Genomic DNA, 27,739 nt, shown 5'->3' on the forward strand with positions numbered 1-27,739 from the left:
TGGTTCCCTAATCCTTGGTTCATGTTATATGTAACAGCAATTCTGGAATCTCGGGAAAAATCATCAACTTCTAGATTATGACAGAATGGCATATTATGGTAAAGAATGATAAGGTTTGGGATCCCTGGGTGGCGCAGCGGTTTGGCGCCTGCCTTTGGCCCAGGGCGTGATCCTGGAGACCCCGGATCGAATCCGTCGGGCTCCCGGTGCATGGAGCCTGCTTCTCCCTCTGCCTATGTCTCTGCCCCTCTCTCTCTCTCTCTCTGTGTGACTATCATAAAATAAATAAAAATTTAAAAAAAGTAAAAAAAAAAAAAAAAGAATGATAAGGTTTTTTAACATATCCGGACACCGACAGTTACTACATTTTACGTTCAGTCCTTCTGACTCTACGATTCTGTGGGATGCCTCTAGGCACACCTGAAGAAAGATACATCCTTCTCATTAACGCAAAAACCACCCTCTCTTGTCTTGTTCCTTTCTGCCGGATTTTGCTTTGGGTGAATTGCCAAGCCCCTGAGGTAAATCCTGAATGCCTCAAGACAAACTCATTTTCCCAACCTCAGTCATGGTCACAAATAGCCATGACTTAGTTCTAGTCCAGGGATTACAACAGTCTGCTGGGCAGACTTCCAGAAAAGTAATAAGCCACTAAAGAAAAGAGCATTTTTGACCCCTTGACTTCCTGTCTTCAAAGTGATTGTGATGCATGGAGCTACAGCAGCCTTTTTACAACCAGAAGGCAAAGAGGATGAGGCTGAAAAAAATGCTGACTATGGCGGTGAGGACAGTTCTCGGTTCAGCAGAAGCAACTTTTAGAGGAGTTACCTCCTTGTTAAATAATTCAATAAAATGTCTTTCTTTTTTTTTTTTTTTTTAAAGATTTTATTTATTCATTAGAGACAGAGAAAGAGGCAAAGACATAGGCAGAGGGAAAAGTAGGCTCTCTGTGGGGAGCCTGATGTGGGGCTCGATCCCAGGATCCTGAGATCATGACCTGAGCCAAAGGCAGATGCTCAACCACTGAGCCACCCAGGTGCCCCAATAAAATGTCTTTTTTGCTTAAAGTATCCTGACACAGCACAAGAAATGAACACAATCAGAATACTAAACAGAAAACTATAAAACAGCATATAAGAGTCTTAAAAAAAGACATGCCCAAGAATTCTGTGCATTGTGAATTTACCATTCGTGTACAAAGGGAGTGGAAAGTAATTCTTAGGATGAGCAAGCCCACGGAGCACTTCAGTTACCTGGCTGCCTGAAAATATGTTTGAAGATCTACTCTAAAATAAATAAACTTAGAAAAATAAATAAAACCAAGATTCAACTTCTGGGAAAATATGGTAGGACTTGTGAAAAATACTTCAGTAGTAGGATCATAACAGGCTTGTGTAAATATGGTGGCGCAAACAAAAAACTGCTTAAAAAATCATTATATGAAATATAATTAAATGATGATATAAAAGAACAATAATCTGTGTCAAATTCCAGGTAAATCAACAAAACCAGAAAGTGAGGAGAAAGTAAAAGCTTATTAATTCATCACCTGGAAATATGTATGATTCTATTCTTGGCATTAAACCAGTACTCCTTTAATTTCAGTGTTTTTGCTGAAGTTTTATAAACACAAAAAGGTGCAACTAGTTGACTCCTATGTGGGAAACAAGCTCTCTTAGCCACAGGAGGGAAAAATAATGGACAAAACAGAAGACCAACAAGTAAAACATGACATATTTTCCACGTGACAGAGGAAAGAAAGCGGTGCAAAAAGCAGGCATGAGAAAAACAGAATGACATGAAAAAACCAGAGAACAGATCCCACCATGAAAACGGCAGGGCATTCTCTTACACTTCAGACCATCAGGTTGGCCTAAACATAAAAATACAGTACTAGTTGCTTACAAAAGACAAATCTTAATAAAAATGACACTAACACAAAAAGAAAACTAACAGAAGACAAAAATAGGGATGCATGGGTGGCTCAGTGGCTGAGCGTCTGCCTTTGGCTCAGGGCATGATCCCAGATTCTAGGATCGAGTCCCACATCAGGCTTCCTGCATATAGCCTGCTTCTCTATCTGCCTATGTCTCTGTCTCTGTCTCTCTCTCTCTCTCATGAATAAATAAAATCTTAAAAAAGAGAGATGAAAATATATCAAGAATGTGTAGAATAAAGTAGAAAATTAACACTATAAAAAGTAAGATGTATGGCCAAACAGGAAGACATTGGATGCAATACCAGAGGGTAATTTTTTGTTAATAAAGGTATAATCCATCATGAATACATAATTTCTAGGTACCAAATCAGAGTAGTCTCACATATCAAGCAAATACTCTTAGAAATAAGCAGAAATTGGGGCACCTGGGTGGCTCAGTGATTGAGCATCTACCTTTGGCTCAGGTCATGATCCTGGGGTCCTGGAATCGAGTCCCACATTGGGCTCCCAGTAGGAAGCCTGCTTTTCCCTCTGCCTATGTCTCTGCCTCTCTCTCTGTGTGTCTCTCTCATGAATAAATAAATAAAATTTTAAAAAAGGGCAGCCTGGGTGGCTTAGTGGTTTAGCGCCACCTCCAGCCCAGGGCATGATCCTGGAGACCCGGGATCAAGTCCCACGTCAGGCTCCCCGCATGGAGCCTGCTTCTCCCTCTGCCTGTGTCTCTCATAAATAAATCTTTAAGATAAATTAATTAATTAAATAAAATAAAAAAGAAGCAAAAACTTGGATCAAGAGGTTCTGAATGCAATTAACCCGTTTAACAGGTAAATTTTGAACTTTGAAACAATGATATTATTAGCCTTAAAAAAAATCAGATATTTATAGAAATGAGAAGGAAAGATTGAAGCCTCTGGAGTCAGGCTGCAGTAGTTTGACTCTACTATTCATGAGTTATGCAACCTGGGGATTCTGTTTCGTCCTATATAAAACCACAATACCAAAAGGGGCACGTATTTCAGAGTTCTTGCCAGAAAGGCCTGTGAGGTGCTTAGCAGAGCATCAGGGAACAAGACACTCCACTGCAGGCAACTACCCCGGCTGTCATGCATCTCACATCACAAATAAAGCCCTTTGTGTCCTCCAGGTCAAACTATTACGTTGTAATGCCTGACTACACCACAATAAAGTGAAAAAAAGAGAAAAAAAGATCCAAAAGAAAAGGACTTAAGTTTAAACGAGTAAAAAAGAAAAAAAATCAATTTCTTATAATTTTGATACTCTCTGAATTAAGCAAGGTATTAGAAAAGAATCCAAAAGTAGAATTCCAGACAGAGTGAGGAATAACAGTATTCTGGTCATTTAAGAGGAGGTTTGAAATTACAATGCTACGTTTCATAATAGGGGAAATTCAGTCAAAGCGAAACAAATGTTAACAGACAAAAAGTAAACATTCAGTTCTAATTGGGGGGGGGGGAGAAGAGGGAAGAAAATATAAAATAACATAGGCTGACATGAATATGCTAGAAAATAGATAAATCTTAGAATTCACCTATAATCCTAGCACTTGGTTCCCAAGGATGAAAGGAAGAAAGAGTAAAGGACAAAGAGGAAAAAGTGAAAAAACCCAGAGAGACAAACCCCTGGCATTTCTAAGCAGTGAAGAGATTTAAGTGCATATGCACAAAACTCACGCCAATACATTTGAAAATCGAGTGAAACTTATCATCTTCTGGGAAGATATAAATTATCAAAATTAATTCAAATACAACACAGACAAACCTACCATATGTCCACATCCACGAGAGAATTTTTAAAAGTCATTAAAGGACCACTGTGAGTAAAACAAAAACAGCTCTGGGTTTAGATGACTTTTATAGTGAATTTCAGGAAACAATTTCTTTGTAAAGAAGTTTTTCTAAAGCATCCTTTTTTTTTTTTCTTAAAGACGATTGTTCTAACATTCATTTTACAAAGCTAGCATAAACATGAAACCAAAGCCAGATGAAGGGAGGGGAGGGAGGGAGGGAGAGAAAGCACAGATAATTTCAATGAATCTTAATCCAAAACCCAAAATAAAATAGTAGCCAAACTCAGCAATATATGGAATACATTCTGGAAGATTCTCAGAACCAAGTAATACAGTGACATTTAAAACAGGACTTCCTTTCAAATGAGTGGGCAAAAAAAGGTTATTCAAAAATATTCACCCAACACTGTTTGCATTAAAACTGAAAAGAAACAATCTCTCCTTCCATCACCAGAGGACTAGCTAAATAAACATAAAATGGAATATATAAAGCCATTAAAAATGAAAGCTATATTTAAAATGTTTCCTATGGATCAATGAGTGAAAAAAAGTAGAATGCCAAACAGCAAATATAGAAATATATTTTTATATAATTACATGCATCTATCGGAGGATAATATAAGAGACGGATCAGGAAGGGCATCGACAAGAATGCTAATGCTTGTCCCTGCCTACTGAGATTTTTCAGATGGGGTTAAATTCCTTTTAATTCTTTAGATAATTTCCTTTTGGGGGGAGTGATATATAGCAAATGTGTATCTACTTTTTATTTTTTTATTTATTTTTTTTTTAAAGATTTTTTTTTTTAAGATTTTATTTATTTATTCGTAGAGATGCAGAGAGAGAGAGAGAGAGAGAGAGAGAGAGAGGCAGAGACACAGGCAGAGGGAGAAGCAGGCTCCACGCAGAGAGCCTGACGCGGGACTCGATCCAGGGTCTCCAGATCATGCCCCGGGCTGCAGGCGGGCTTTTTAAAAGCTACTGTCAAAAGAAAAAGAAACTGGAGACTCCTGGGTGGCTCAGTGGGTCTGGGATGGAGTCCCAACTGTGCTCCCCGCAGGGAGCCTGCTTCTCCCTCTGCCTCTCTCTGTGTCTCCAACGAATAGGTGAATAAAATGTTTAAAAAAAAAATCTTAAGAGGATTTAAAAAAAAGAAAAACTGTTTAAGAAATTAGGTATTTTTTGAGGAGGTCTGATACAAGCTGTCCTATGTAAGGTAGAACAAATTCTTCTGGGTGGATCACTGTCCATTTAGAAATGGACAGATTTTAGAGATTTTTCAGCTATCATTTGCTTAAGATACCGTTTGCCAATGACAGGAGGGGGCATCGTCGTCACCATCACTATCAGCACTGTCATCCGTGTCTTGCCCTGAGCTCCTCAGGGTTGGTGCTGTTTACATCACAGAATGGACAAATCCTAGGACCCTCTTCCCCTTGGAGGCCATGATAAAAGCATGTTCAGATGACGACACCACCATGCACTGGTGGGCATCTCTTTACAAATGGGATTCTGGAGATGACAGTGCCAACTGAGTCACTGCATAAAGGGAGCCACCAAGTGAGATCCGGTTCTGCCCACTGGGCAAGTGGTGGACGGTGAGTTACAGAGAATACCAGGAGCTGCATTAGGTGCTAATCTGCAGGGGAAATCTCCAGGTAACTCCAGAAGCATTCCAGGAGACTGAGCTGGTTAGAGATTATTCCTAGGGTCTCTATTCTTCTCTATGACCTCTCTTCCACCATCTAATATACCTGAGAGTGAATACATCTGATAACTTGGGTTGTCTTAATCTCGAGCTATGTTAATGCAGGAGAAGTAGGCTCTGGTCCCTCTAGGGCTAGCTGCAATTCATCATGTGTGGCAGCAGGATGACATTTACTTTGCTACTCTTCTTTATTTACCTACCAGGAGTCCATAATTCCTAATCTACATTTCCAAGGTTTGAAACTCTCAAAAAAAAAAAAAAAAAAAAAAAAAAAAACCTCAGATCATATTTCGTGGCAAAACCTGAGCCCATCTGAATTCATTTGGCAGTAAAACCTGACCCCAACTGAGGTCTATCAGCTTCATCCATCTCACTTCGTGTGAATGTTCATTAAGTTTTCCTGCAAAAAATATTAGCATTTAATTACAAGATATTGCCCCGGAATTAAGGATATTATGTAATAAATCTAAGTAATATCTATCTAAAGTGAAAAAAATCTGAGTTCTTCAGGAGTTTAAGTGAGGGACTAGGGAGCCGTATGATCACAGATGGTCTCTATCCCCAAGAAGCTTACTAAATGTCGGAAGAAAGAATATGTGAGCTCTGAAACAAGGGAGCCCCTCCAGCACACAGTGGGGATGGTGAAGGGCTGTGGGTGTAGGTCATCTGAGGGCACTGATCCCTGGGCATGGGGCCAGTCGGAGGTGGCCCTTTGGAAGAAGCAAGGTGAGCTGTGTCTTGAAGGATGAGCAGGGGGAGGAGGCAGGGCCAGCTGCTGTGGGATGCTGAGGCAAGGCCAGGAGGGCGGATTTGGCTTGCTGAGGTCTTCTGTTGTTTCTTGCATGGGAAGGAGCAGGGAGGAGGGGTGTTTGGGGAGGTGGGTCTGAGTGATGGGCCTAGGCCCCTGAGGGGGGCACTTGCAGCAATTTGGGGGGTGGTGGGGAGCCAGGGACTGGAGTGAGAGTGGTGTGGAGAGGAAGGAGCTGCTTTGAAAGGAATGCCAGAAGAGAAAGGCACTCTAAGCCCCACAGGCCGTCCCTAGTCCCACAGGCCCACACATACCAGGCAACCTGGACCAGAAGGCAGGGCCCTGCTTTTCTTCTAGCTCAGAACACACACAGGGCTTCTTCAGCGCCAATACGCAGCCCCTGGATGGGAGTATCAAAAACATGAACTACCTTGGCCTTTGTACTTAATGCAAGAGCATATAAAAAGCATTTATCAACCATAAAAAAGGTGCTGGTTTCAGGGTCACAGTGTAGGTACCAGAGGAAATTCAGCAGTCACCATAAAGGAGAGAAAGTCCATGAAGAACAAACCTATTAAGCCATTCTGGTGATCAGAAATATCTCCATGCTTACTAACACACATTCAGGGATGGGGAACAGAATGGTCATCAATATCACAGAGAACTGCTTTGAAATCCCAAATGTGGGGGCCCCTGGGTGGCTCAGTGGTTTAGTGTCTGCCTTTGGCTCAGGTCGTGATCCCGGGGTCCTGGCATCGAGTCCCACATCGGGCTCCCTGTTCAGTGGGGAGCCTCCTTCTCCCTTTATCTGTGCCTCTGCCTCTGTGTGTCCCTCATGAATACATAAAATCTTTTTTAAAAAGTCCAAAATGGGGATCCCTGGGTGGCGCAGCGGTTTGGCGCCTGCCTTTGGCCCAGGGCGCGATCCTGGAGACCCAGGATCGAATCCCACATCGGGCTCCGGTGCATGGAGCCTGCTTCTCCCTCTGCCTGTGTCTCTGCCTCTCTCTCTCTCTGTGACTATCATAAATAAATAAAAATTAAAAAAAAAAAAAAGTCCAAAATGTGTAACTTCTACCCAGGCTTGTGCTCTGAATTTCAGATCTACTGCCCACTTGACCCTTCCTTCCACTCGGATGGAAAGTTCCATCCTAGTCCCTACAGCAAGGCTTCCCTACCCACAGCTGATGTTCATGCAGCGCCTACCACATGCCGAGGAGCTGGATGGAGTTAACTCCTTCACACCTCCCCACAGTCCCATGGAAGGGCCACTGCCCTTCATCACCCCAACTTATACCTGATGGAAGTGGCAAGGGGCTCAGGGCTGCACCAAGGTTGGGCAGCTGGTGAGGGGACACCAGGATTCGAACCTGGGCACCACCCCCAGCACTCCTGCTCCTCTTCTCAGGATAGGGCCTCCTTCAGGCTGCTCGGACGAGAACCCTGGCCTCTTCCTTCACACTCCACATGCTATTGCTCAGCTTCCTTCTTGTCTCTACCATCAAAATGCATCCAGAATCCAACCACTTCTCACCAGCTCCTCTGCTAACCCCTTGCTGCGAACCACTGGGTTTCTTAGATTGTCTTTGCACCTCCCTCTCCCCCAACCCCCCATAAGCCTGGTCTCAGCACACCCACCTTTAAGGAAATGATCCTCTAGATGCCTGATTCAGGTGATGTTTCTCTGCTCTAAAACCTGCAGTGGCTCCCATGTCTCTCGGAGGAAAATCCAGTGTCCTTATAATAAGCCTCCAGGCTTCCCCAACGCCCTGACCTCACATCTCCTGCTCCCCCTTCCTTGATGCCCTGATACGCCTGCATACTCCCTCTTCAGGAACTTTCCTCCACCATGTCCCAGGAAGGGACCCCTTCCCCACTATCCAGATGGCACTCCCCTGTCCCTCCCTCAGAACTTTGCCTAAATGTCCTCCTGTCAGGGAGACCCTTCCCACATGACTTGTTTAACTTCACCCAGTTTTATTGAGATAAATTGGCATACAGCACGGAATACAGCGCAGAGCACGATGACTCACCTTAACACATACTGTGAGGTAATTACCACGGTAAGTTTAGTTAACATCCATCATCTCATACAAATACGAAGGAAGGCAGGAAGGAACGTAGTCTTCCTTGTGATGACAACTCTTAGGATGCTGTCTCTTAGCACACCATACTGCAGTGCTGACTAAAGTCACTAAGCTGCACTGACATCCTGAGTACTTACTTCTAACCGGATGTTGTACCTTACGGTCACCCTTCCTCAAGGCTCCCCCCCCCACCCCTACCACCAGTAATCACAAATCTGATCTCTTTTTCTAGGAGTTTTTCTTTTTCCTTTCCTTTTTTTTTTTGATTCCACATGTACGTGAAATCAGAAAATATCTGCCTTTCTCTGTGTGACTTATGTCACTTAACATAATGCCCTCAAAGTCTATCCATGTTGTCACAAATGACAGGATTTCCTTCCTTTCTTATGGCTAAGTTTCCACTGTGTGTGTGTGTGTGTGTGTGTGTGTGTGTGTGTGTGTGTGTGTGTGACATTTTCTTTATCTAGTCATCCATCAACATACACTTAGGTTGTTTTATGTATTGGCTATTATAAATTTTGCTGCTGTGAACATGGAGGTGTAGCTACCTCTGAGATGGTGATTTTGTTCCTTTGGATAAATCCCCAGAAGTAGAATTATTAGAGTGGAGGGTTGCTCTACTTTTAATTTTTGAGGAATCTGCAAACTGCTTTCCATGGTGGCTGCATCAATTTACACTCCACCAACAGTACACAGGGTCTCTTTTTTCCACATCCTCACCATTTCTTATTTCTTGTCTTTTGATGATAGCCATTCTAACAAGGTGTGAGATGGTATCTCCTTGTCGTTTTGATTTGCATTTCCCTGATGATTAGTGATGCTAAGCATGTACCTGTTGGCCATTCACATATCTTCCTTCGAAAAATGTTTATTCAAGTCCTTTGCCCCTTTTAATTAAATTATATATTAATTATTAAATTTTTGCTATTGAGTTGTATGAGCTTTTTATATATTTTTGATGTTAACCCCTTATCAGATATATGATTTGCAAATATTTTCTCTCATTCTGTTGGTGCCTATTCACTTTATTGTTTCTTTCACTGTGCCTAACCACTTGTTTAATATTGGACCTTCAACCTTGACTATCACACTCTCTGACCCCACCCTTTTATTATTTCCCTATATAATATTTAACATCGTCTTACACTATATAATTTTTAATCACATATTTTATTGTCTCCTACCCCTACCCCCTCCATGTAAGCTCTATGAAGGCAGAATTTTTTTTAATCAGTTTTATTGAGCTTTCCCTAGTGACCAGAAAAATACCTGTCACACACAGTAAGCCCTTAAATGCTTCCTAAATGAAAGCATGAATGCAAGAGTCAAAAGAAATCAACACGAGTATAAAACTTCAAATCCAAGTTCAATTTTCCTATTGGGATATTTCCTTCTTTTAATAGGCTCGAATTTCCAAAGATGTGGATTTTCTTTTTCTTTCATCATTGTCAGATGGAGGAAATCACAGTTGATTCAGTATAGTTAAGATGGGTGTTATTTTAAAAGTCTGTACTTCTAATTTTACAGATTGAAATGGAGAGCTGGGTTCTCACAGACTCCACCACTAACACTTAGCACTCCAGGGCCCTGTGAACAGGTCAGTTACACCAGAGGGCAGGCAGATGGTTAGGTATAAGAACGCAGGTATCATAAATTGACAAGGCCACCTCTTTCCAGCTTATCAGAAAAGTCACAAGAAATCTCTGAAATCATATTGTTTCAGAAAAAAGTAAAATATACAGTTTAAGGGATTGAGAGAGCTGAAACACAGTTTATACTATTTCCTAAAATATACAAAACCCTTCAGTTAATAAAGAAAAGAAAAACTTTTAACAGTTACGTGGTGACAGTGAAGCAATGTGTTTAAGCGTGTGGCTGACATAGGAGAGGGTTTGTTCAGACGCAAAGATTCATCTCATTTACCAACAACATGCCAATGACCTCCATCTTTTTTTTTTTCTCTAAATTCTTTCTGAAATAGGCAGGATTACCATTTCAAAGTTAGTTCCTCAACTGTTTTTGATCAATAACAACACTCTCCAGTGTTGTGCTGCACGAGAAGACCCACTTACCCCTCAGCACAACAGAGGCATTCATACAGAGAAGGCTGAACGTCTGCGCTCAATGGCACGCACATATCGAAAGCAAAGCTTAACAGAATAACAATTCAGTCTTTGCTCAAAGCTGATTTCTCATACACAAGCTGCTAGTCACATAAAATAATAATACAAACTATCCTGTATTTGTGAATTTGTTTGCTGCTTATGAAGTTCTTTCACAGATATCTGAGCCTAATAGCAATATGTAAGTTGGATAGGGCATGCACTATTGTGGTTTTGCAGATAAGAAATCCAGAGTTAAAAAAAAAAAAGAAATCCAGAGTTTACAGAGACTATTTCAACTTTAGTCTGGGAGTTAAGTGACAGAGCCATTAACCACTCAAGTCCACAGCTATTTCTACTTATTATCACTTGGGATAGACAATGCTGTTCAGGGCAAAATTTAAGAATGGTCAAGATTCAGGTTGAATTTGGATCACAAATAGAATACTCAGATTTTTTCCTATTTTCAGTGATAGTATAAAGTTCCTTGGTATAGACCAATCTACTCACTAAAAGCAACTACAAAGTTTGGGTGAAACATACCAAAAAATCTATTTGAAGGCATTGGAGAGTTGATAAGGCAGCTGGGTGTTAGGGGACCAGGTTCCCAAAAAGAAGAGAGGACCTCAGAGTAAGGCCAGCATTCTCTAATCCTCTTCCCCTCAAATAGTATGAAGCCAAGAGACTGGATAAGCCAAGCATAAGTGAGGGTTTTGCAGGTGGGAAGGCAAGCCAAGTTTCTGCAGGTGTCATGGTGCTGTGGAGGCCAGAACTGGAGTTCAGGTCTTGCCAACGAGAGGGGGCTCTAATAAAGTTCCCAGACTTCCAGGTGGAATCCCAAAGAGCTACTTCCTAGTAGCAAGAGAACTGGAAACTCACCAGTGCTCTACAAAAGACCAAAACCCAGCTTTAAGGCAGCTCAATTCCAGACTTGACCCAGTTGATCTGCCCTATTTTAACTATCTGCCAGGCAGCAAAACTAAATCCTCTTTGGAGGATGAAAACACCAGCTAGGGCCTTTAAATATCTCTACATTTGTCCGCATGCACCAAAATACAATAAGTAAAATTAAGAATTCAGTAGATGGACTTTAAAATCAAAATAGATACAGCAGAAGAAAGAATCCATGAACCAGAAGGAAGGCCAATAGAATGATATCTAGATTAGAACACAGGAAATAAAAAAAGAATAAATAATATGGAAAAAAGCACAGAGGGGCACAGGACATTTAGAAATATCTAACAAAGATGTGATTAAGGCCCAAAAGGGAGAGGGAGGAGAAAATGGGGCACAAGCAAAACTTACCAAAGTTTGAAGCTGTGGATTCAGGAAACTACAAACCCAAACAGGTTAAATACAAAACAAAACAAAACAAAAAACCACACTTTAACACATTTCAGTGAAATTACTTAAAATCAAAGACAAAGAGAAATATTTTTAAGGCAGCTAGAAGAAAAAGTTAAGATGTCTGCAAAAAAAAAAACCCCACTACAGGTGAGAAAGTAAGATTAACAGTTGATATTTTACCAGAAACTAGGGAAGCCTGAAGACAAGAGAATGACTATATAAAAGTGCTCAAAGTACTATCAACCTAGAATTCCAAATTCAATGAAAATACTTTTCAAAACTAAAAGTGAAATAAAGGTATTTTCAAAAAGGATAGCATTCATTGCTAGAAAAGTAGCACCAAGAGAAATACTAACAGAAGTTCTCAGATGAAAAATGGTCCCAAGTAGAAAAGTGAAAATTATAAGAAATGAGGAAAAATGGAAACATAAATATATGAATAAATTGAAATATGTAATACATTTATACTGCATAAAACAACAGAAAATGCACCATGGAGTTTACACATAAAGAGGGAATTAAAGCCATATGACAACAAAGAATGTCAAACCGACAGGAAAGTTAATGGGGTGAAGTGCTGTTAAGGTCTGTGGGTTGCTCAGGAAATAATAAAATTATTCATTAATGTTAAAGTCTTATAAGTAAAGAAAGCAATAAGCTAGTAGAGGGGGAAATATTTAATGCAAAAGAAGCAGAAAAGAGGAAAAGAACACAAAGCACAAGAACACAAAGCAGGTGGCATAAAAAGGACACCAACAGGGAGATGCTAGTGTCAATCCCAAATACCTCAGAACTTCCACTAAATGTAGAAGGACTAAATAATTAAAAGACAAGATTGTCAGAGAATATAAAAATCCAAAATCCTATTAGCTGCCACTTACATGGGATATAGTTTAAACGTAAGAACAAAAAGGTTGTAAGTGAAGAAAGCATGGGAAAAGATGGACAACAGAAAACACTAAACCAAAGAAAAGATGGGACAGCTTTACCAATACTGAGCATGAGAAAAGCATTACCAGTGGTACAGGCCACCCAGAAGATAACAGCAACTCACACTGGGTCTAAAACACAAAGGACAGAGTGCGGTGAAGAACAGCCTCAAGCTGGCGGGTTGCACTTCCTAGACCATGCAACTTTCCATTTAGCCGTTGGCCTCTTTCACTGCACTGTAAGTTCCTCAAGGACCAAAAAGACCTTTGTGTTCATCACTGTATCCCGAGGATGCTGGTAGAAAGGGGACCAAAGAATAAAACAACAAAATTATATTACTCATTTTGGACCAACCCATCTCTGCCCAAACTACAACTCAAGAGTCACAGCCAGGGAAACAGAGCCATGTGTGTGCACAGCCACTCAGGGATTCAGCTTTCAAAATGTTCGCTACTGGTGCTGGGAAAATTGGACATCCACATGCAGAAGAATGAAACTAGACCACTCTCTTTCACCATACACAAAGATAAACTCAAAATGGATGAAAGATCTAAATGTGAGACAAGATTCCATCAAAATCCTAGAGAAGAACACAGGCAACACCCTTTTTGAACTCGGCCATAGTAACTTCTTGCAAGATACATCCACAAAGGCAAAAGAAACAAAAGCAAAAATGAACTATTGGGACTTCATCAAGATAAGAAGCTTTTGTACAGCAAAGGATACAGTCAACAAAACTCAAAGACAACCTACAGAATGGGAGAAGATATTTGCAAATGACATATCAGATAAAGGGCTAGTTTCCAAGATCTATAAAGAACTTATTAAACTCAACACCAAAGAAACAAACAATCCAATCATGAAATGGGCAAAAGACATGAACAGAAATCTCACAGAGGAAGACATAGACATGGCCAACATGCATATGAGAAAATGCTCTGCATCACTTGCCATCAGGGAAATACAAATCAAAACTACAATGAGATACCACCTCACACCAGTGAGAATGGGGAAAATTAACAAGGCAGGAAACCACAAATGTTGGAGAGGATGCGGAGAAAAGGGAACCCTCTTACACTGTTGGTGGGAATGTGAACTGGTGCAGCCACTCTGGAAAACTGTGTGGAGGTTCCTCAAACAGTTAAAAATATACCTGCCCTACGACCCAGCAATTGCACTGTTGGGGATTTACCCCAAAGATACAAATGCAATGAAACGCCGGGACACCTGCACCCCGATGTTTCTAGCAGCAATGTCCACAATAGCCAAACTGTGGAAGGAGCCTCGGTGTCCAACGAAAGATGAATGGATAAAGAAGATGTGGTTTATGTATACAATGGAATATTACTCAGCTATTAGAAATGACAAATACCCACCATTTGCTTCAACGTGGATGGAACTGGAGGGTATTATGCTGAGTGAAGTAAGTCAGTCGGAGAAGGACAAACATTATATGTTCTCATTCATTTGGGGAATATAAATAATAGTGAAAGGGAAAATAAGGGAAGGGAGAAGAAATGTGTGGGAAATATCAGAAAGGGAGACAGAACGTAAAGACTGCTAACTCTGGGAAACGAACTAGGGGTGGTAGAAGGGGAGGAGGGCGGGGGGTGGGAGTGAATGGGTGACGGGCACTGGGTATTATTCTGTATGTTAGTAAATTGAACACCAATAAAAAAAAAATAAAAAAAAATAAAAAAAAAAAAACAAAATGTTCGCTACTGATCTTTTAAGAGGGGACCTCCACCAGGCCCTTTGGAGTTGCTAACACAGGCACAATCTCCACTGTCTATGCCTCAGACTGTCTCCCAGTTCAGGGCATTTTTAATTTTAGATGCAGATAAGGCCTCCAATAGTCAAAAAGGGGACTGTATAAAGGGGAAGAGAGGAGTGGCCTGTTGCTGGAGTTGGTTTTATAAAAACACTAAAAATAAAAACAAGCAAACACAAAACAAAAGAAGCCGGTGAACAGAGGCATGGCTGTGGTCTGAATTTTGCATGAAAGGTGTAAGTCAGGCCCTAGGACAAGGTGGCAGGGGACCTGTGAAAGCAGGGAGCCTTACAGCTGGCTGCCTCTGACTGTCCAGGTGGCATGCATGTCCTGAGCCTGCCCACAGCTCTCCCAGGGGAATGAAGACGGAGTGCACCCTTCCATTACATTCCCATGGAGAGCCTGAGACTGGAAGGAGAGAAACCAAAATCTTGCTTCTTCTCAGGATCCCATCAGCATGTAGCTAGCGGGGAACCAATGTGTCTCAGGCATTTGGCTCTAAGTCACTAATTCTTGGGGCTTTTCAGTGCATTTAGGCCTCGCGCCTGAAAACCAGGAGTGGGAAAGACGTCTGTGCTGAGCCATGGCACGGCAGTTGTGCTGGAGATGGAACTCCGACGGGGAGGTCAGGTGCTTGGCACTCCTGCTCCTCCACTAACTGCCGTGCTTGACCACAGGCTAGGGGCTCGGCTTCCGAGCCTCAGCTCCCCATCTGTTGCGCAGACATGCCATCAATGTTACGGCTTCAGAACTGCAACTTGCCAGGACTTCCCAGGGACTCAGGGCTCTAGATACAGGTGGTGCCTCAGGGAGGGCTGGGGACATCCCACGTGCCTGCTAAGCCCTAAATGTGCTCCTGCTGACAACGTGACCAAGGGGGATGGCCCCCTCTGTCCAGCACACTGTCAGGGACTCTGCCTCCTGGGGAGGCTCCTGTGCCTTCTGGAGGCTGGGGTCTCAATTCACTGGCTTCTGGAGACTGGCAGATGATGTCATCAGAAGAATAATCTCTCTACCTACTTCGCAGGAGTGCCAGCAGATTAAACAAAATCAATGCACATAAAAGGCTGAGCACAGGCCATGACACTGATAAAATGTCCAATAAATACTGTTATTGTTATTACTGAACAGACTCTAAAGCCTGTTATACCACAGCCAAACTCCCTCTGCCCCACCGCCCACAAATGCCCAAGGCCACTTGAACTTACAGCAAGCCGTGGCCCTTGCTTAGAGAAGCATGTGTCTCACGTGCCATGCCTTGGTGTGGCACCTGCCTCCTCCTCCACCAGGACCCTGCCCGCGGGACAGAGGAAGTAGAGTTCAGTTTGCAAAGCAGGTGCCAGGGATTCATGGGGCTGAGCCCACTGAGATGCAGAGGGAGCAGGTGCTCTGGCCAGTTCGGCCCCGGAGCAGCTGCCACACTGGGAGGTCAGTTGTGTGTTTATGAGACCACTTTTATAAGAAAAATGTGAAATGAAAGCAAAGCCCTGGGCCCTCTGAAAAGCCCCCCTTTCATGCACCTACTGACAAGGAGCCAGATTCCCTTCAGAGGGGTGCTTCTCATTTTGTTTCCCTGGATCCTCTGCTCTCCTAAAAATCAGACTCTGGGTCCTATAATAATTGCCTGCACCAGAGCATCCCTCCAAGCAGCTGAGTTTATGTAGCAAACTTTTTCTTGGCTTCCAAAGTGTTTATTCTTACTGAGTAACAATGAGAAGTTTAGATTGTATCTTTCCCCACAACCCTTAATCCTGATCAGCCACTTTTTTCAAACAACTGACATCAATGCTGACATTCCAGCCAGAATAAACAGCACAGCCCATTACTTAAATGCCCGCCTTTTTGTTGAAATTCTCTAAAAAATCACAGAAAGAACGGAAGAATGGCCCCCTCAAGAGTCCTGATTTCTGTGTTTGGGCAGCATTACAGCCAGACATTTAAAGCTTTGCCTTAAAACATAGCCCCTCAGTGATGATCCTGAACGGAACCAAATCAAACCAAACCAAACCAAACCAAACCTTTACAACTCTAATTTATAGACTAAGTAAAAGCAGTGTTTTCTTGATTTAAAGCCTGTCAGATGAATCCATTAGGTGGGAAGTTTGGACACACTTCTCTCTAAGAGAGGATCCTTTGTGGGATGTAGCTGAGACAGCCCTGCTCTCAGGAGCAGTATTTCAGCTTTAGACTCAAAAATGTTTCACAACCTTTCATTTTAAATTTAGTGATCAAAGCGAAAGGGTGGTAACAGAGAGAAACTTTCAAATCATTTAACTTTTGCAACCTGAACAAAACCTGTTCTATCAAGCAGTTCTCATTTTTAAGGGACTTGAATAAACAAATGAAAAGGAATGGTGTTTAGCTGACAGGGAAAAGAAGAAAACAAGATAATAAGATTTCTCTCCCTAAAGGTTTATTTGATTTTACTTATATAAACAATTTTAAAGCAAATCAGCTCCAGCTTTCCCCAGTAGGCAGAATGATATTTGATAAACTTCTTGGGCTGCACTTGATTTCTGGACTTGACTTTCCCGTCAGATGCATTTCCAGGCAAACAAAGCAAAACAACACACACATGCATGCAAACGAAAAACAAACTACACAAAACCCTTGTGAGTTGGATGCTGGAAAGGCCTTAACATACCTCCACTCTAAGAAGTACAAGAGTACTCCCCCGCTGGGGCCTTGGCACTCACAGGAAATTGAAAGTGGTCTACCACACTGGACTGTACTCCAAGTGTTAGCCTTGGCTTCAAATTTATAGGTGAACATTTCAATGGTGGAGTCATCTAGAGCTTGGTCTATGGGCCTCTCCTTATTTCTGTCTGCATTCACTGCCTTGGAGTTGACATCAGTGGCATGGCTTTAAGAACCATCAGCATCCTGATCATCCCCAAATTTACATTACCATTAAGACCTTTCTCGAGAACACCATACACAAATCCAGTCACATACAATGCATCTGGAACTTAACGTGCCTGAATGTTAATTCCAGATGTGTCCCCCACACCTCTGCCCCCAGGCAGACCCTTTGGCCACTCTATTAGTGCGTCCTGTTGGCTCCGCCTGCAGTACATACATATCTAGATTTGTCCAATGTGCTTTGCATGACCTTTTGCCACGGCCGTAACAGCTTCCCAGAGGTGGGAGGGGTAAGAAACAAATCGTCTGAAAAAGCACTTTCAAATTCTCATTGGTTTTTAATTTGCTTTTACTCTCGATAACTTATTTGATTTCAAGTAACAATAAATGAGGTAGAGAAGCTTTTTTTTTTTTATTTTTTTAACTGAAGAAACTGTACTTTCAAGAATAGGATGGGCTTCCACTGTAATTTCTAAGTGTCCAATATTTCCTGTATGTCAGATCTAGGATTTCACTCCTGGCAAGCTTTCCTAGGCTTCCTGCTTCTATGTTCGTATTTTTTTGGCACAGTATTTTTTGTATACTTAAAAAAGTAAATAAAACACAGCCCAGGGCAGCTTGGCTGGTTCAGCAGTTTAGCACCGCCTTCAGCCCAGGGCGTGATCCTGGAGACCCATGATCAAGTCCCATGTCAGGCTCCCTGAACGGAGCCTGCTTCTCTCTCTGCCTGTGTCTCTGCCCCTCTCTCTCTATCTGTGTGTCTCGTGAATAAATAAATAAAAATAAATTAATAAAACAAAATAAAATAACACAGCCCAAGAGTTTTTGTTTTGTTTTTGCAAGGCTCTGATGCTCTGACTTCTTTTATCTATCTCAAAGGACCGAAAATAAGGAGTAGACACAAACACGGTATAGTTATTTGGGGTTTATCATGGGGTTCATCTGATCTCCACTGCCTAAAAACCTCTCTTTTACTCTCCTTTATTCTTTTATGACTGTTAATATTACTAACGACTTAGTAGTTACTCACCATATGTCAGGCTGTGTGCTAAACAATACACTCACTCAACAAATATTTACTGAGTTTACTGAGTGCTGTTAATTGTCCAATAATAACCCTGGCCACGGTGTCTCACTATTCTACTAAGAAAAGACAGATGAACATGTAAATAAGTCAAATGCATGGTGTGTAGGTGGTGATATGGATTATAGGAGATCAAGTGTGTGGGGGGAGATTAGGAATGCTGGTGTAGGGGCCAGAGGCTGCACTCCTAGGGCAGGCGGTCAAGGTCAAGGGCTGCCTCGCTGATGTGGCTCCCAAACAAAATCTTGTGGGAGGAGGAACCAGCTCTTGTGAACATTCCATTTAATCCTCAGGGTAACCAGAGTGATCGTGTGACATCATCTAGCAAATGATAACAGTCACAGAATTAAGAACTGGAGAGTTTGGGATTGCAACCAAGATCTGTGTGACTCCAAAAACCTTGTTCTTAATTAACCACGTGCACTGCTTTCAGATTTATCTCAAGTGAAGACTGAATCCAAATGTTTCCATAATCCTAGACCAATGGGGATTCTGCAGAGACAAACAAAAACAAGTGACATTTATATGGAAGGTCAAATGCCTTAATTGTTCTCTATCAGAGAAACAGTGGGGGGAGATTCACAGAGGTAACTAGACCTCCTTAACCTGACATTCATATGAGCAGGTTATCCCAGAGCTTATGCTTGGAGGAGAGCACACTGGCTCAGTTCCAGGCATCGCACAGACTTGGGTGGACTTTAATTTAGCCAAAGTCAAACAAACATGGAAGGCATCCCAGCTGTTCCTTTAACACATGCAAATGAACATGACACAGTAGCTGCAACTAGAATTAAACCCACCTATAACACATACCATCAAGGGATGAATAGACATGTTTGGACAAACTCATTTTTCAAAAACTGAAAAAAAAATACATACACACACACACAGTTTGGGGGACTTTGAAAGGGCTTGCAGTGGAGGCAGAACCGCAGCCCACACACTGATGAGCCATCACAAAAGACACGAGTTTCCCTCAGCTCTAAGGAAAAGTCTATGGAGGAAAAGCCACAGCAGAAAAACTACTCAAACCCAAACGGTGCAGAGACACTCACATCAACTTACAGAGATGGGATTCTAAACAGTCAGTTCAAGTCACCAGGTTAGGTTTCTGAGCTAGATCCTGCTAGAACTTTAACTACTCTCTTGGGCTTAGGCCAAGACCCTCTTAAAAGCCACACTGCCCCTTCCTGGCCTTAAGTTTTTAAGGACAAGTGTTTACAGCAGGAGCCTCGGTTTCCTCTCTGTGCAAGGAGGACATCCTTTGTGTCTGGTGCCATGAGTCTGGAGGACTGTGTAAGTGCAACCCCCAGGAGCACAGGGGCCGTGCAGAGTCCAGTTAGCTTGGGGGGGAGGAAGGTGTAGGGGGGACACAGGCACTTGGGACCTCTCCCCAGACATACCTTGGGACTGTACACACAGCTTTGGAGCTTTCAGGGTCCCAAAGCTTCCATGTGGGCTCCCCGGTGTCTATGGATCCTAGGTCAGCAAATCCTAGTTTAGATAGGGTGTTAAACACTTAACCATGCTGACTTTAACCAGGAGCACAGCATTAGGACTGAATAAAGCTGCCTTTGAAAAAGAATTAATGGATCATAGGAAATATCAGACAAAGACAACCTCCTGGACTGGACTTAGAAAAATGATAAGAATTAATGCTATGTATCACATCCATTTATACATCAATCGCATGTTTCATATATTGAATACGTATCATACACACACACACACACACACACACACACACACACACACACACTGCACACTTCCTTCCCTGCTCCAAAAGACCTGTAAACCTGTATCTTTATGCACTGTTATGGGCAAATAGAGCTATCTAGAAGGCAAAGACAACTGTTAGGAAGTGAGCACCTGGCAGTTAACTGGTACCTACATAGTTAAGTCAAGCTCCCCTGAGAGTGGGAGAGGGAAAAAAACAAAAACAAAACTTTTCCATATATATTACTAACTTACGAAATAAATAAAGCCAAACTTTAAGATGTGTTCGTGTGGAATTTCGTTGACTTTTGTCTCTTGTCACTTACCCTCCTCTTAATCCCTGGAACACAAACCCAGAGCAATCTGATCCCTGGCTGGCTCTCTGGAAGCCCAGGGCTGCCTGTCACAGCCTTGTCCCCCTTTCTTTCTGGAGGCTTCCAGCTCAAGACCTACCCGTCCTTGGAGCCTTTCCTGACCTTCCCACTTCCATTTGGGGCCCCATTTGCATTGATTTGGAACAGACTGTCCAAGCCTCAGCATACTGCATCCCCTTGCTTCCTGGTGTACTGTCATCCCCTGACCAGCCAGAAAAGGATAAAACATTCATTCATTCATTTATTTAGATTTTACTTATCTATTTGAGATAGAGCAAGCACGAGCAGGAGGAGGGGCAGAGGCATTGGGAGAAGCAAACTCCCTGCTAAGCAGGGAGCCTGACTAGAGGCTTGATCCCAGGACACCGGAATCATGACCTGAGCTGAAGGCAGATGCTTCACTGACTGAGCCACCCAGGCACCCCAAGACTTTTCTGACTGGAATCCTGAGACCCAAACACAGTGTCTGAGTAGCAGCAGATGTGTAATCTATGACAGAAGAATGTGACTCTCTAAGTTACTCAGTGAGCAGCAGTGCCTATCAAGCACCCAGGAAAACAGCTCTCCTCCAAATGCAGCTCCCTATTTTTTTTTACAATCTCAAACAATACTAACCCCTAGTGATGCCCATGTGACAGCCTCCCCAACAGAGATTCTTAGCAGCAAGGTTTAGGGTATAGTTGCAGTGAGGGCTGTGGATATCACTTTTGTGGTACGTGGTGACAAACAAACACATGTTAGTATGTCTGGAGACCTCATCAGCCAAGCCTGAAAAACCCCAGGGTACCCTCCACCCTCAGGTCCCAGATCCCTGAAGAATCAAGAGAAGGACGCAGACGAGAGCACCTGGTATGGTAAGATGTCACCCTGCCTCTGTCTCCATTTTACACCTACTCTGCTAGGTTGTTTCTTTCCCCTTTCTGGTCTCTATATCATTTCTGACTTAAGCTGTCCTAATAAGCAAGGATTCAGATTTTCTTCCTTCCAACAAGGTTGTGAACAGTGGAAAAATTATGCTTGTTTGTGAATGGATTTTAGAAACGATAAGTGATTAGTGAACATGAGGCCAGTACCACAGGTTTCTCTTGCTGACTCCCACACTCTGGCCAGCAACCCACAGCCTCTGGATCTGGCCTTAGGGCAGCTGAAAGACTAGAATCCGATGTCAAATGGGCCTTCACTTTCAGTAGGTGAAGTTCCATTGCTATGTGCCTCAGAAGTTTTCCGAGTTTTATCACCCCGTTAAAGGCCCCGTATGCATTCAGTTTCCCAGAGTATCAGAAAAATGTTAGTGTTACGGTAAAAGCTGCTTGCTGGACTGTGGGAAAGCAAGTGAAGCTCCAGGCCAGCACACGGCTTTGTACTTACTGGTCATGTCTGGTGTCGGGTATGGCTCTGTCCATCCGCAGCTTATCACTTTCCACTTGGTTGAATTTGTTGCGGGCATAGGGGTCCTGCCCAGAGCGGACCATCGTCCCTCCGACGTAGGCTTCCTGATTAAAGTCTCGCCACCGCACTTTTCCTGAAAGCAGCAGAGCAGACGGTGTGGGACAAGGGGGAAATGAGGCCAGGGTGGCCAGCACACACCTCAGTAACGGTGCTACCTTAAGAATTAGTGCCCAGGGCTTCCTCTGATGGCAGTTGTAATCAACAAACTAGTTAGAAACAGCCTGAGCAAGCATCATCATGCCCATAAATTGGAAAGCTGAATGTTTACAGTTCACAACAGGGAAGTTAAAGACTTGGACCTCAGGTGTTGTCTAATGAACAACATTTTCTTCCAGCCAAAGTGTGCGTAAGCATGGTACCACATTTTGTAAGAAAGAGATTATCTGCTTGTCTCACCTTTCCAGGGGTTATGGTAATGCCGAAAAGCATCTCAGATATGGTGAAAAAGATAATGTCCAAATTAAACATAAGGCATCCCATTGTGCTACATCAGGTAACTCAAAAATAATTTTTAAAAAAAAGACTTATTTATTTTGAGAGAGAGAGAGAGAGAGAGAGAGAGAGAGCATACGGGTGGGAGGGGCAGAGGGAGGAGGAGAGAGAGAATCTCAAGCAGACTCTGTGCTCAGTGTGGAGTCTCTCACAAACCAGAGATCATGACCTGAGTGGAAACCAAGAGTCAGATGCTTAACCTACTGGACCACCCACGTGCCCCATGAAAATAAATGTTTAAACAAAGAATAACACCCCCCAAAGAAGAGGCTGTCTAAACACCCCTCAGTGAGACTCCCTCAGGGATTCTTCTCAAAGCTGTTGCCATGTCTGACCCCACATGGAGGTGAGCGAAGCCTTTCCTACCATACATGCCTCTTAGCACACACTTCAAGAGGGAACAGAGCCAAGGTAGCCTGTCCTGTCCATGCATAAGGCAGCCCTGACTCATGATCAGATAAGTGGCTGCTATTCTAGAAGGCCAAGCACAGAGTTCTCCAGGAACACAATAGTAGAGTGGGTAGTTTTTACTAGGATCTGGCGTAGGGGCAGTGTTGGCAGTACCTTGGGATCTAGAAGAAAGAGCACAATGTGGTGGAAGAGCCTGGACAAGCCTGGGCATAATGAAGGCAGAGCTAAAGAAGCATGCGAAGGTGTCAGGGCTGAGGCCAAGAGGTGGAAGGGAAGACAGACCCAAGGCAAAAGAGAAAATTCAGGACTTGATGTCTATCTGGCTTTAAAAGACCACTGCTTGCTACTTGCTACCTTCAGGGTCATGATCAATTTTTTTATTCTTTGAAATAGTTTCCTAAAGATAAATAAAAGTAATAAAAAAGGGTTCTTCATGAGGGATATAATGGCCTACACATATGCCAGTTTGGTAGGTGTAGCTAACTCAAACCAAACTCAAAAAAAAAAAAAAAAAAAAAAAGGAAAAAAAAGAAAGGGAAACAATGACCACAACCCTGCCCCCATGCATGATACTCATCAAATTCCAGGTAGTCCTAGTGCTGTGACGAAAAGGCATAAAGGGACAGATCATCCTGGGGTTGCTGTTTTATGGGGTGTCTGATAGGAGCTCTCTACTAGGGAGACTTTGAGCAGACATGCAGACAAAGGGAGGGAGAGGGCCATGTAGCCTTCTGAGAAGAACATAGGAAAATGCTCAGGAAACCACAGTGCAAAGGCTCTAGGGTGGCAGTGAGCTCACCTGTCCAGGACCAGCCAGGAAGCCAGTTTAACAAAGAAAGGTGCTAGTCAGAGAGCTGAAAGCAGGCCTGCTGACAGCTACTTGGAACAGGCAAGTATGTGCAGGCAATAGTTCTGCCCCATGTCAAACGTCAGGTTGTTTAGTTAAGACCAACAATACCTACATACAAGCTTTTCCAACATGGATCTTCTCACGTACAATCAAAAGAATGTCCTGTTCCTTTCTCTATTTCAGAGATGAGGAAACTGAGATTCACTTACAGGAGATTTGTTCAAGGCCATAGAGTAAATTTTCCATCTAAAAGCTCATCTGCTTCTTGTTGCAATTGTCCTGCGAGGTCAAAACCCTCATCTCATCACAGCTGGTTGCCGTGGAAATGATGCTTGGGGTCACAGAGGTCCAGTCTCTCAAATGGAAAAACAGTTTCAAAACTCACGAGCTCCCTGGCTATGACGATGCCATGCCCTCAATAAGTGTCTGCTTATGGGAGCCAGCCAGAGTGTCAGCATTCTCTCCCACCTAAAATAAAATGTTTCCAAAACATTTTTTTGGAAACATGTTTTTCATGCTAAGGTGACCCTAGAAATAACTTGATCCTCCTCTCACCCCACCTTTCTGCCTTCACCCTTATAGACTCCTAAGATGGAGGAAAAAAAAAACCACCCACCTGTGCTCAGACTAACACAAGTCAGAGCCTCAGCCTAAATCTATACCTGCAACACTCTCTACGGAATCTAAATGAGCTGGTTCCCACTAATGTTTAATGGCCTGAATATTCTTTACTGCAACGTGAAGCTTGTAACTATGAACTGGGAATTGCGGAGCTCCATCCATAGCCAAAGAAGAGACCCAAGAGATGGTCCATCTATAATTTTGCTTATGCTTTACATGATCCTCGCCTGGAGCCCTGGGAACAGTAAGGTCACCTCACTCCTGGTTGGTGTGGGTCTATGTGCGGAAAGAGCAGTGGCTATTGGCTCTTAGCCTTAGGCCCAACCTTAGCCACTGCTGACCTCTTGGGGCTTTCAACCCACCCGTACATCTTGTGCTATCAAAACCCCGCCCCTGTTCTGGAAAAAGACCTGAGTATTGCAGAGGGTTTTACAGGATGCCTGGTGTCAGTCGACTGCAGGTACTTGGCCTCAAGCCACTGGTGTGTATTAGGTGTGGACTACACGCTAGGCATCACATTGGCTCCTGCAGGTGCAATAAGCAAAAACAGACCTGTCCTGGGGAGGTCATGTTCTAGGAGACGGAGGGAGATCGACAATAAAATGACCATAATGTGTCATTAAAAACTGAGCTAGGTGTTCTGATGGTAAGGAATGTAGTTCTGTGGAGGCATCTAGCAGAGGAAGCTGATAGAAGAGGGAACAGGGAGGGTTTCCCCAGGGAAAGACTATCTGAGCTGAGATCAGAACAACAAGTAGCAGTAACAGAAGAGAAACCATCCTCCAAAGACTATAGGAACCCACTCAGAGGCAGTCCACAGTGACTCTGCCACCTTGGGAACATTCTTAGACAGGACTCTTGGTGGCTCTGCCTTGCCTTGTGATGATTTTCCCAAGGCATACAGCCATTTTACTGGAGACAGATTATAACTGGTTTCTCTTTCATAAAAATTTAGCAATATGTTAGAAATTGGCAGGGACTTTCTAGTATGTTTGACTAGGACACACATTTTCTATCCTGTCCCAGATGTCATGATGTGCACAAATGCACACAACTGAAATGAAGGTTTCACCCTTCCAATGTGTGAACAGATCTAGTCTATCCTATTTTTCTTACGTGGGTCTGACACACCCTCTAATAGTCACAACCCGTAATTTGAAAAACGCAGGGCTAAAGTACCATTATAGGAATGAGTTATTTCTGTATTATACAGAATTCCTAGGGTTGGAGCCACCCGAAGAGGCAGAGGCAGGAAAAAGAGAGAGCAGGGCTCCTAGAGGGCATGCGTACCCCAGTCTGATCCCAGGTAGCCAGGGAAGCCCCCAGATGCAAAGATAACAGAATAGGAGGGGCAGGTTGGAGAGAAACAGTCCAAATGATAGATACAACGTTTGAATAACTTGACTTTAAAAAATGCCATTCATACATCATCTTGTACTTCTATCACCTTCTTAAAATTATTAGAAAGAGCCTTGCAAAAGAACTTTAGAAAACAAAGAAATACAGGCAAATCTAGTGACCGTGCACTTGGCTAGGCAAAAGCAGTGCACAGGAAATACCCTGGAGATAGAAAACTTTACAGGAGAAGCCAGAAAGCAGCTTCAACCCCAAGGAAAATGGGAAAAGAGCCTGCAATTAGAGAACACTAGAGCAGAGAGCCAACATTACCCTACGAAGGCCCAGGAAAACTGCTTTTTATTAAATGAGGTCCTGAAAATGCTGACGAGGAAATGGATTTCCAGGAGGTAAACTTCTCTGAGAAGGAGGGACTGTGTGGCCTTGAGAACGTGGAAACCTATGATTCTGTAAAACTGAGATGCTTCCTGGTGGTCATGTGCGGGCAGGAAGAGCCACTTGTCTGCGCCCTCATATTGACCGATGGGGCTGGGTAAGAATCCCCACCCCATTCCAGCCAAACCCCCAGGCAGCCTGCCGGGGTCCCCGACCACTCTGTGAACACACACAGCCAGCCCAAGGCCACCCTGCCTTTCAAGGTCAAGTTTGTCCTTCAAGGCTAATAAGCTTCTTGGAGAAGCAGGAGGTTTCTGATGCTGCCCCACCTGCCTCCCATCACCCCAGACATACTCCTCCCAGCTGGACTGGGAAGGAACTCCTCGCCTGAGAGCGGAATCTCCTGTTTTGTTGCTATTTCTCACCCACAGAGCCCAGCAGCCTATGCACACATGACCAATTGCTTCTGACATCCGCCTCTGAGAAGCTTTCTCTACCTGTGCTGGACAGTGGCTTCCACTCGTTTGCTGACACTGCTGCCCTCGTGAGCCCATCAGTCAGATCATCGCTCGCCACGCAAGCAATTGAGGACTCGGGTTGAACAGCAGTCCTGTGCCAATGCTCAGGTCACAGTGGGGGCTTGGAGGGCCACGGCCAGTGTTCACAGAACGTGAGCAGAGAAGCAGCCGTGAAGAGCAGGGGTCCCAGGCCCAAGACCTGGGCATGAGCTCAGTCCACCCACCCCTCCTCACCCCTAGTCTGCATGTAATCAGAACATTCCACCTCTGAAGTTGTGAAAAATAAACGAAGTAATGACAGCAACAGTAATTCCTAAGCCACTAACTACTGTACAACATTAACTGACTTCATAGGCGGAACTGGCCAAGCAAACTCAATTACCTCCACTTTGCTGATGTAACCCCTACCTAGGCTCCTTGCTTGGGAGGGTCGTTGGGAGATGCCGAGCCCACCCAGCCCCTCCATGGCTTCCCCTGGGGGTCTCACCTCTGCAGCTGAACCTGGGAAATGAGTGGAGAGCCTCACCTTCCTTCCAAGGTTCCTGTGAGCACCTGCCCAGGTGAACATGGCACCTGGCTAGGTGAGCATGGGCTAAAACACATAGGAGAATGCAGTTCATACCTCAGTGCTGCCCAGGAGCACCTTCTGCCTTTGACCTACAGTGCCCAAAAGAAGAGAGAAGGGGGACCGTGGGTAAGTTAACCTATGTCTGCACCTCTATTCCTCCATCTTCATCTGCTATGCCCAGGAAGCACTTAGAAAAAATAATAAACACAATGTCAGTGTCTGCTTGCTTCAGGCAGGGAGACAGTGTGATACCATCACATTTCAATCATGGGCCACGGGGAGAGGGGAGGGAAGGCCTGCTTGGAAGCATGGGAATTACTGCCTGGAAGAGGAGAGTCAGGCTGGAGATCAGGCTAGAACATGGGAATTCTAGTGGCCTATTCTCAGATAATATTAGTTTTGCTGTCAGTCATATCATGATCAGGGAGGCCCCTCAGCTTCTCACTTCCATTGTTTCTTCTTAGAAATAGATACCCCAGGAGTGCAGACAGGAAGCAGAGCACCCAGCAGCCCTACCCTGTGTGCCATGGGCCAGCAGGGGCCAACTGCAGACACAGATGCCATGCTTTGGCTCAGTAGGGAGGGGGAGGGAGGGGGAGGGAAGGGGAAGGAGGGGAAGGGTCC

General features: G+C 43.6%; 1 protein-coding gene across 3 annotated transcripts in view; it reads right to left on the reverse strand.

Moving 5' to 3' along the window:
• The window catches only part of GALNT2 (polypeptide N-acetylgalactosaminyltransferase 2), a 191,064-nt gene that overhangs the window by 47,159 nt on the left and 116,166 nt on the right, over positions 1-27,739 (reverse strand). For all 3 annotated transcript variants that reach the window (XM_025448668.3, XM_025448669.3, XM_035715534.2), the window contains exon 3: positions 21,844-21,997. In XM_025448668.3, the coding sequence (XP_025304453.1) occupies positions 21,844-21,997 (154 nt within the window). The remainder of the gene's footprint in view (positions 1-21,843; positions 21,998-27,739) is intronic.

This window comes from Canis lupus, chromosome 4 (genome assembly GCF_003254725.2).
Source record: "Canis lupus dingo isolate Sandy chromosome 4, ASM325472v2, whole genome shotgun sequence".
NCBI classification, from domain to species: Eukaryota; Metazoa; Chordata; class Mammalia; order Carnivora; family Canidae; genus Canis; species Canis lupus.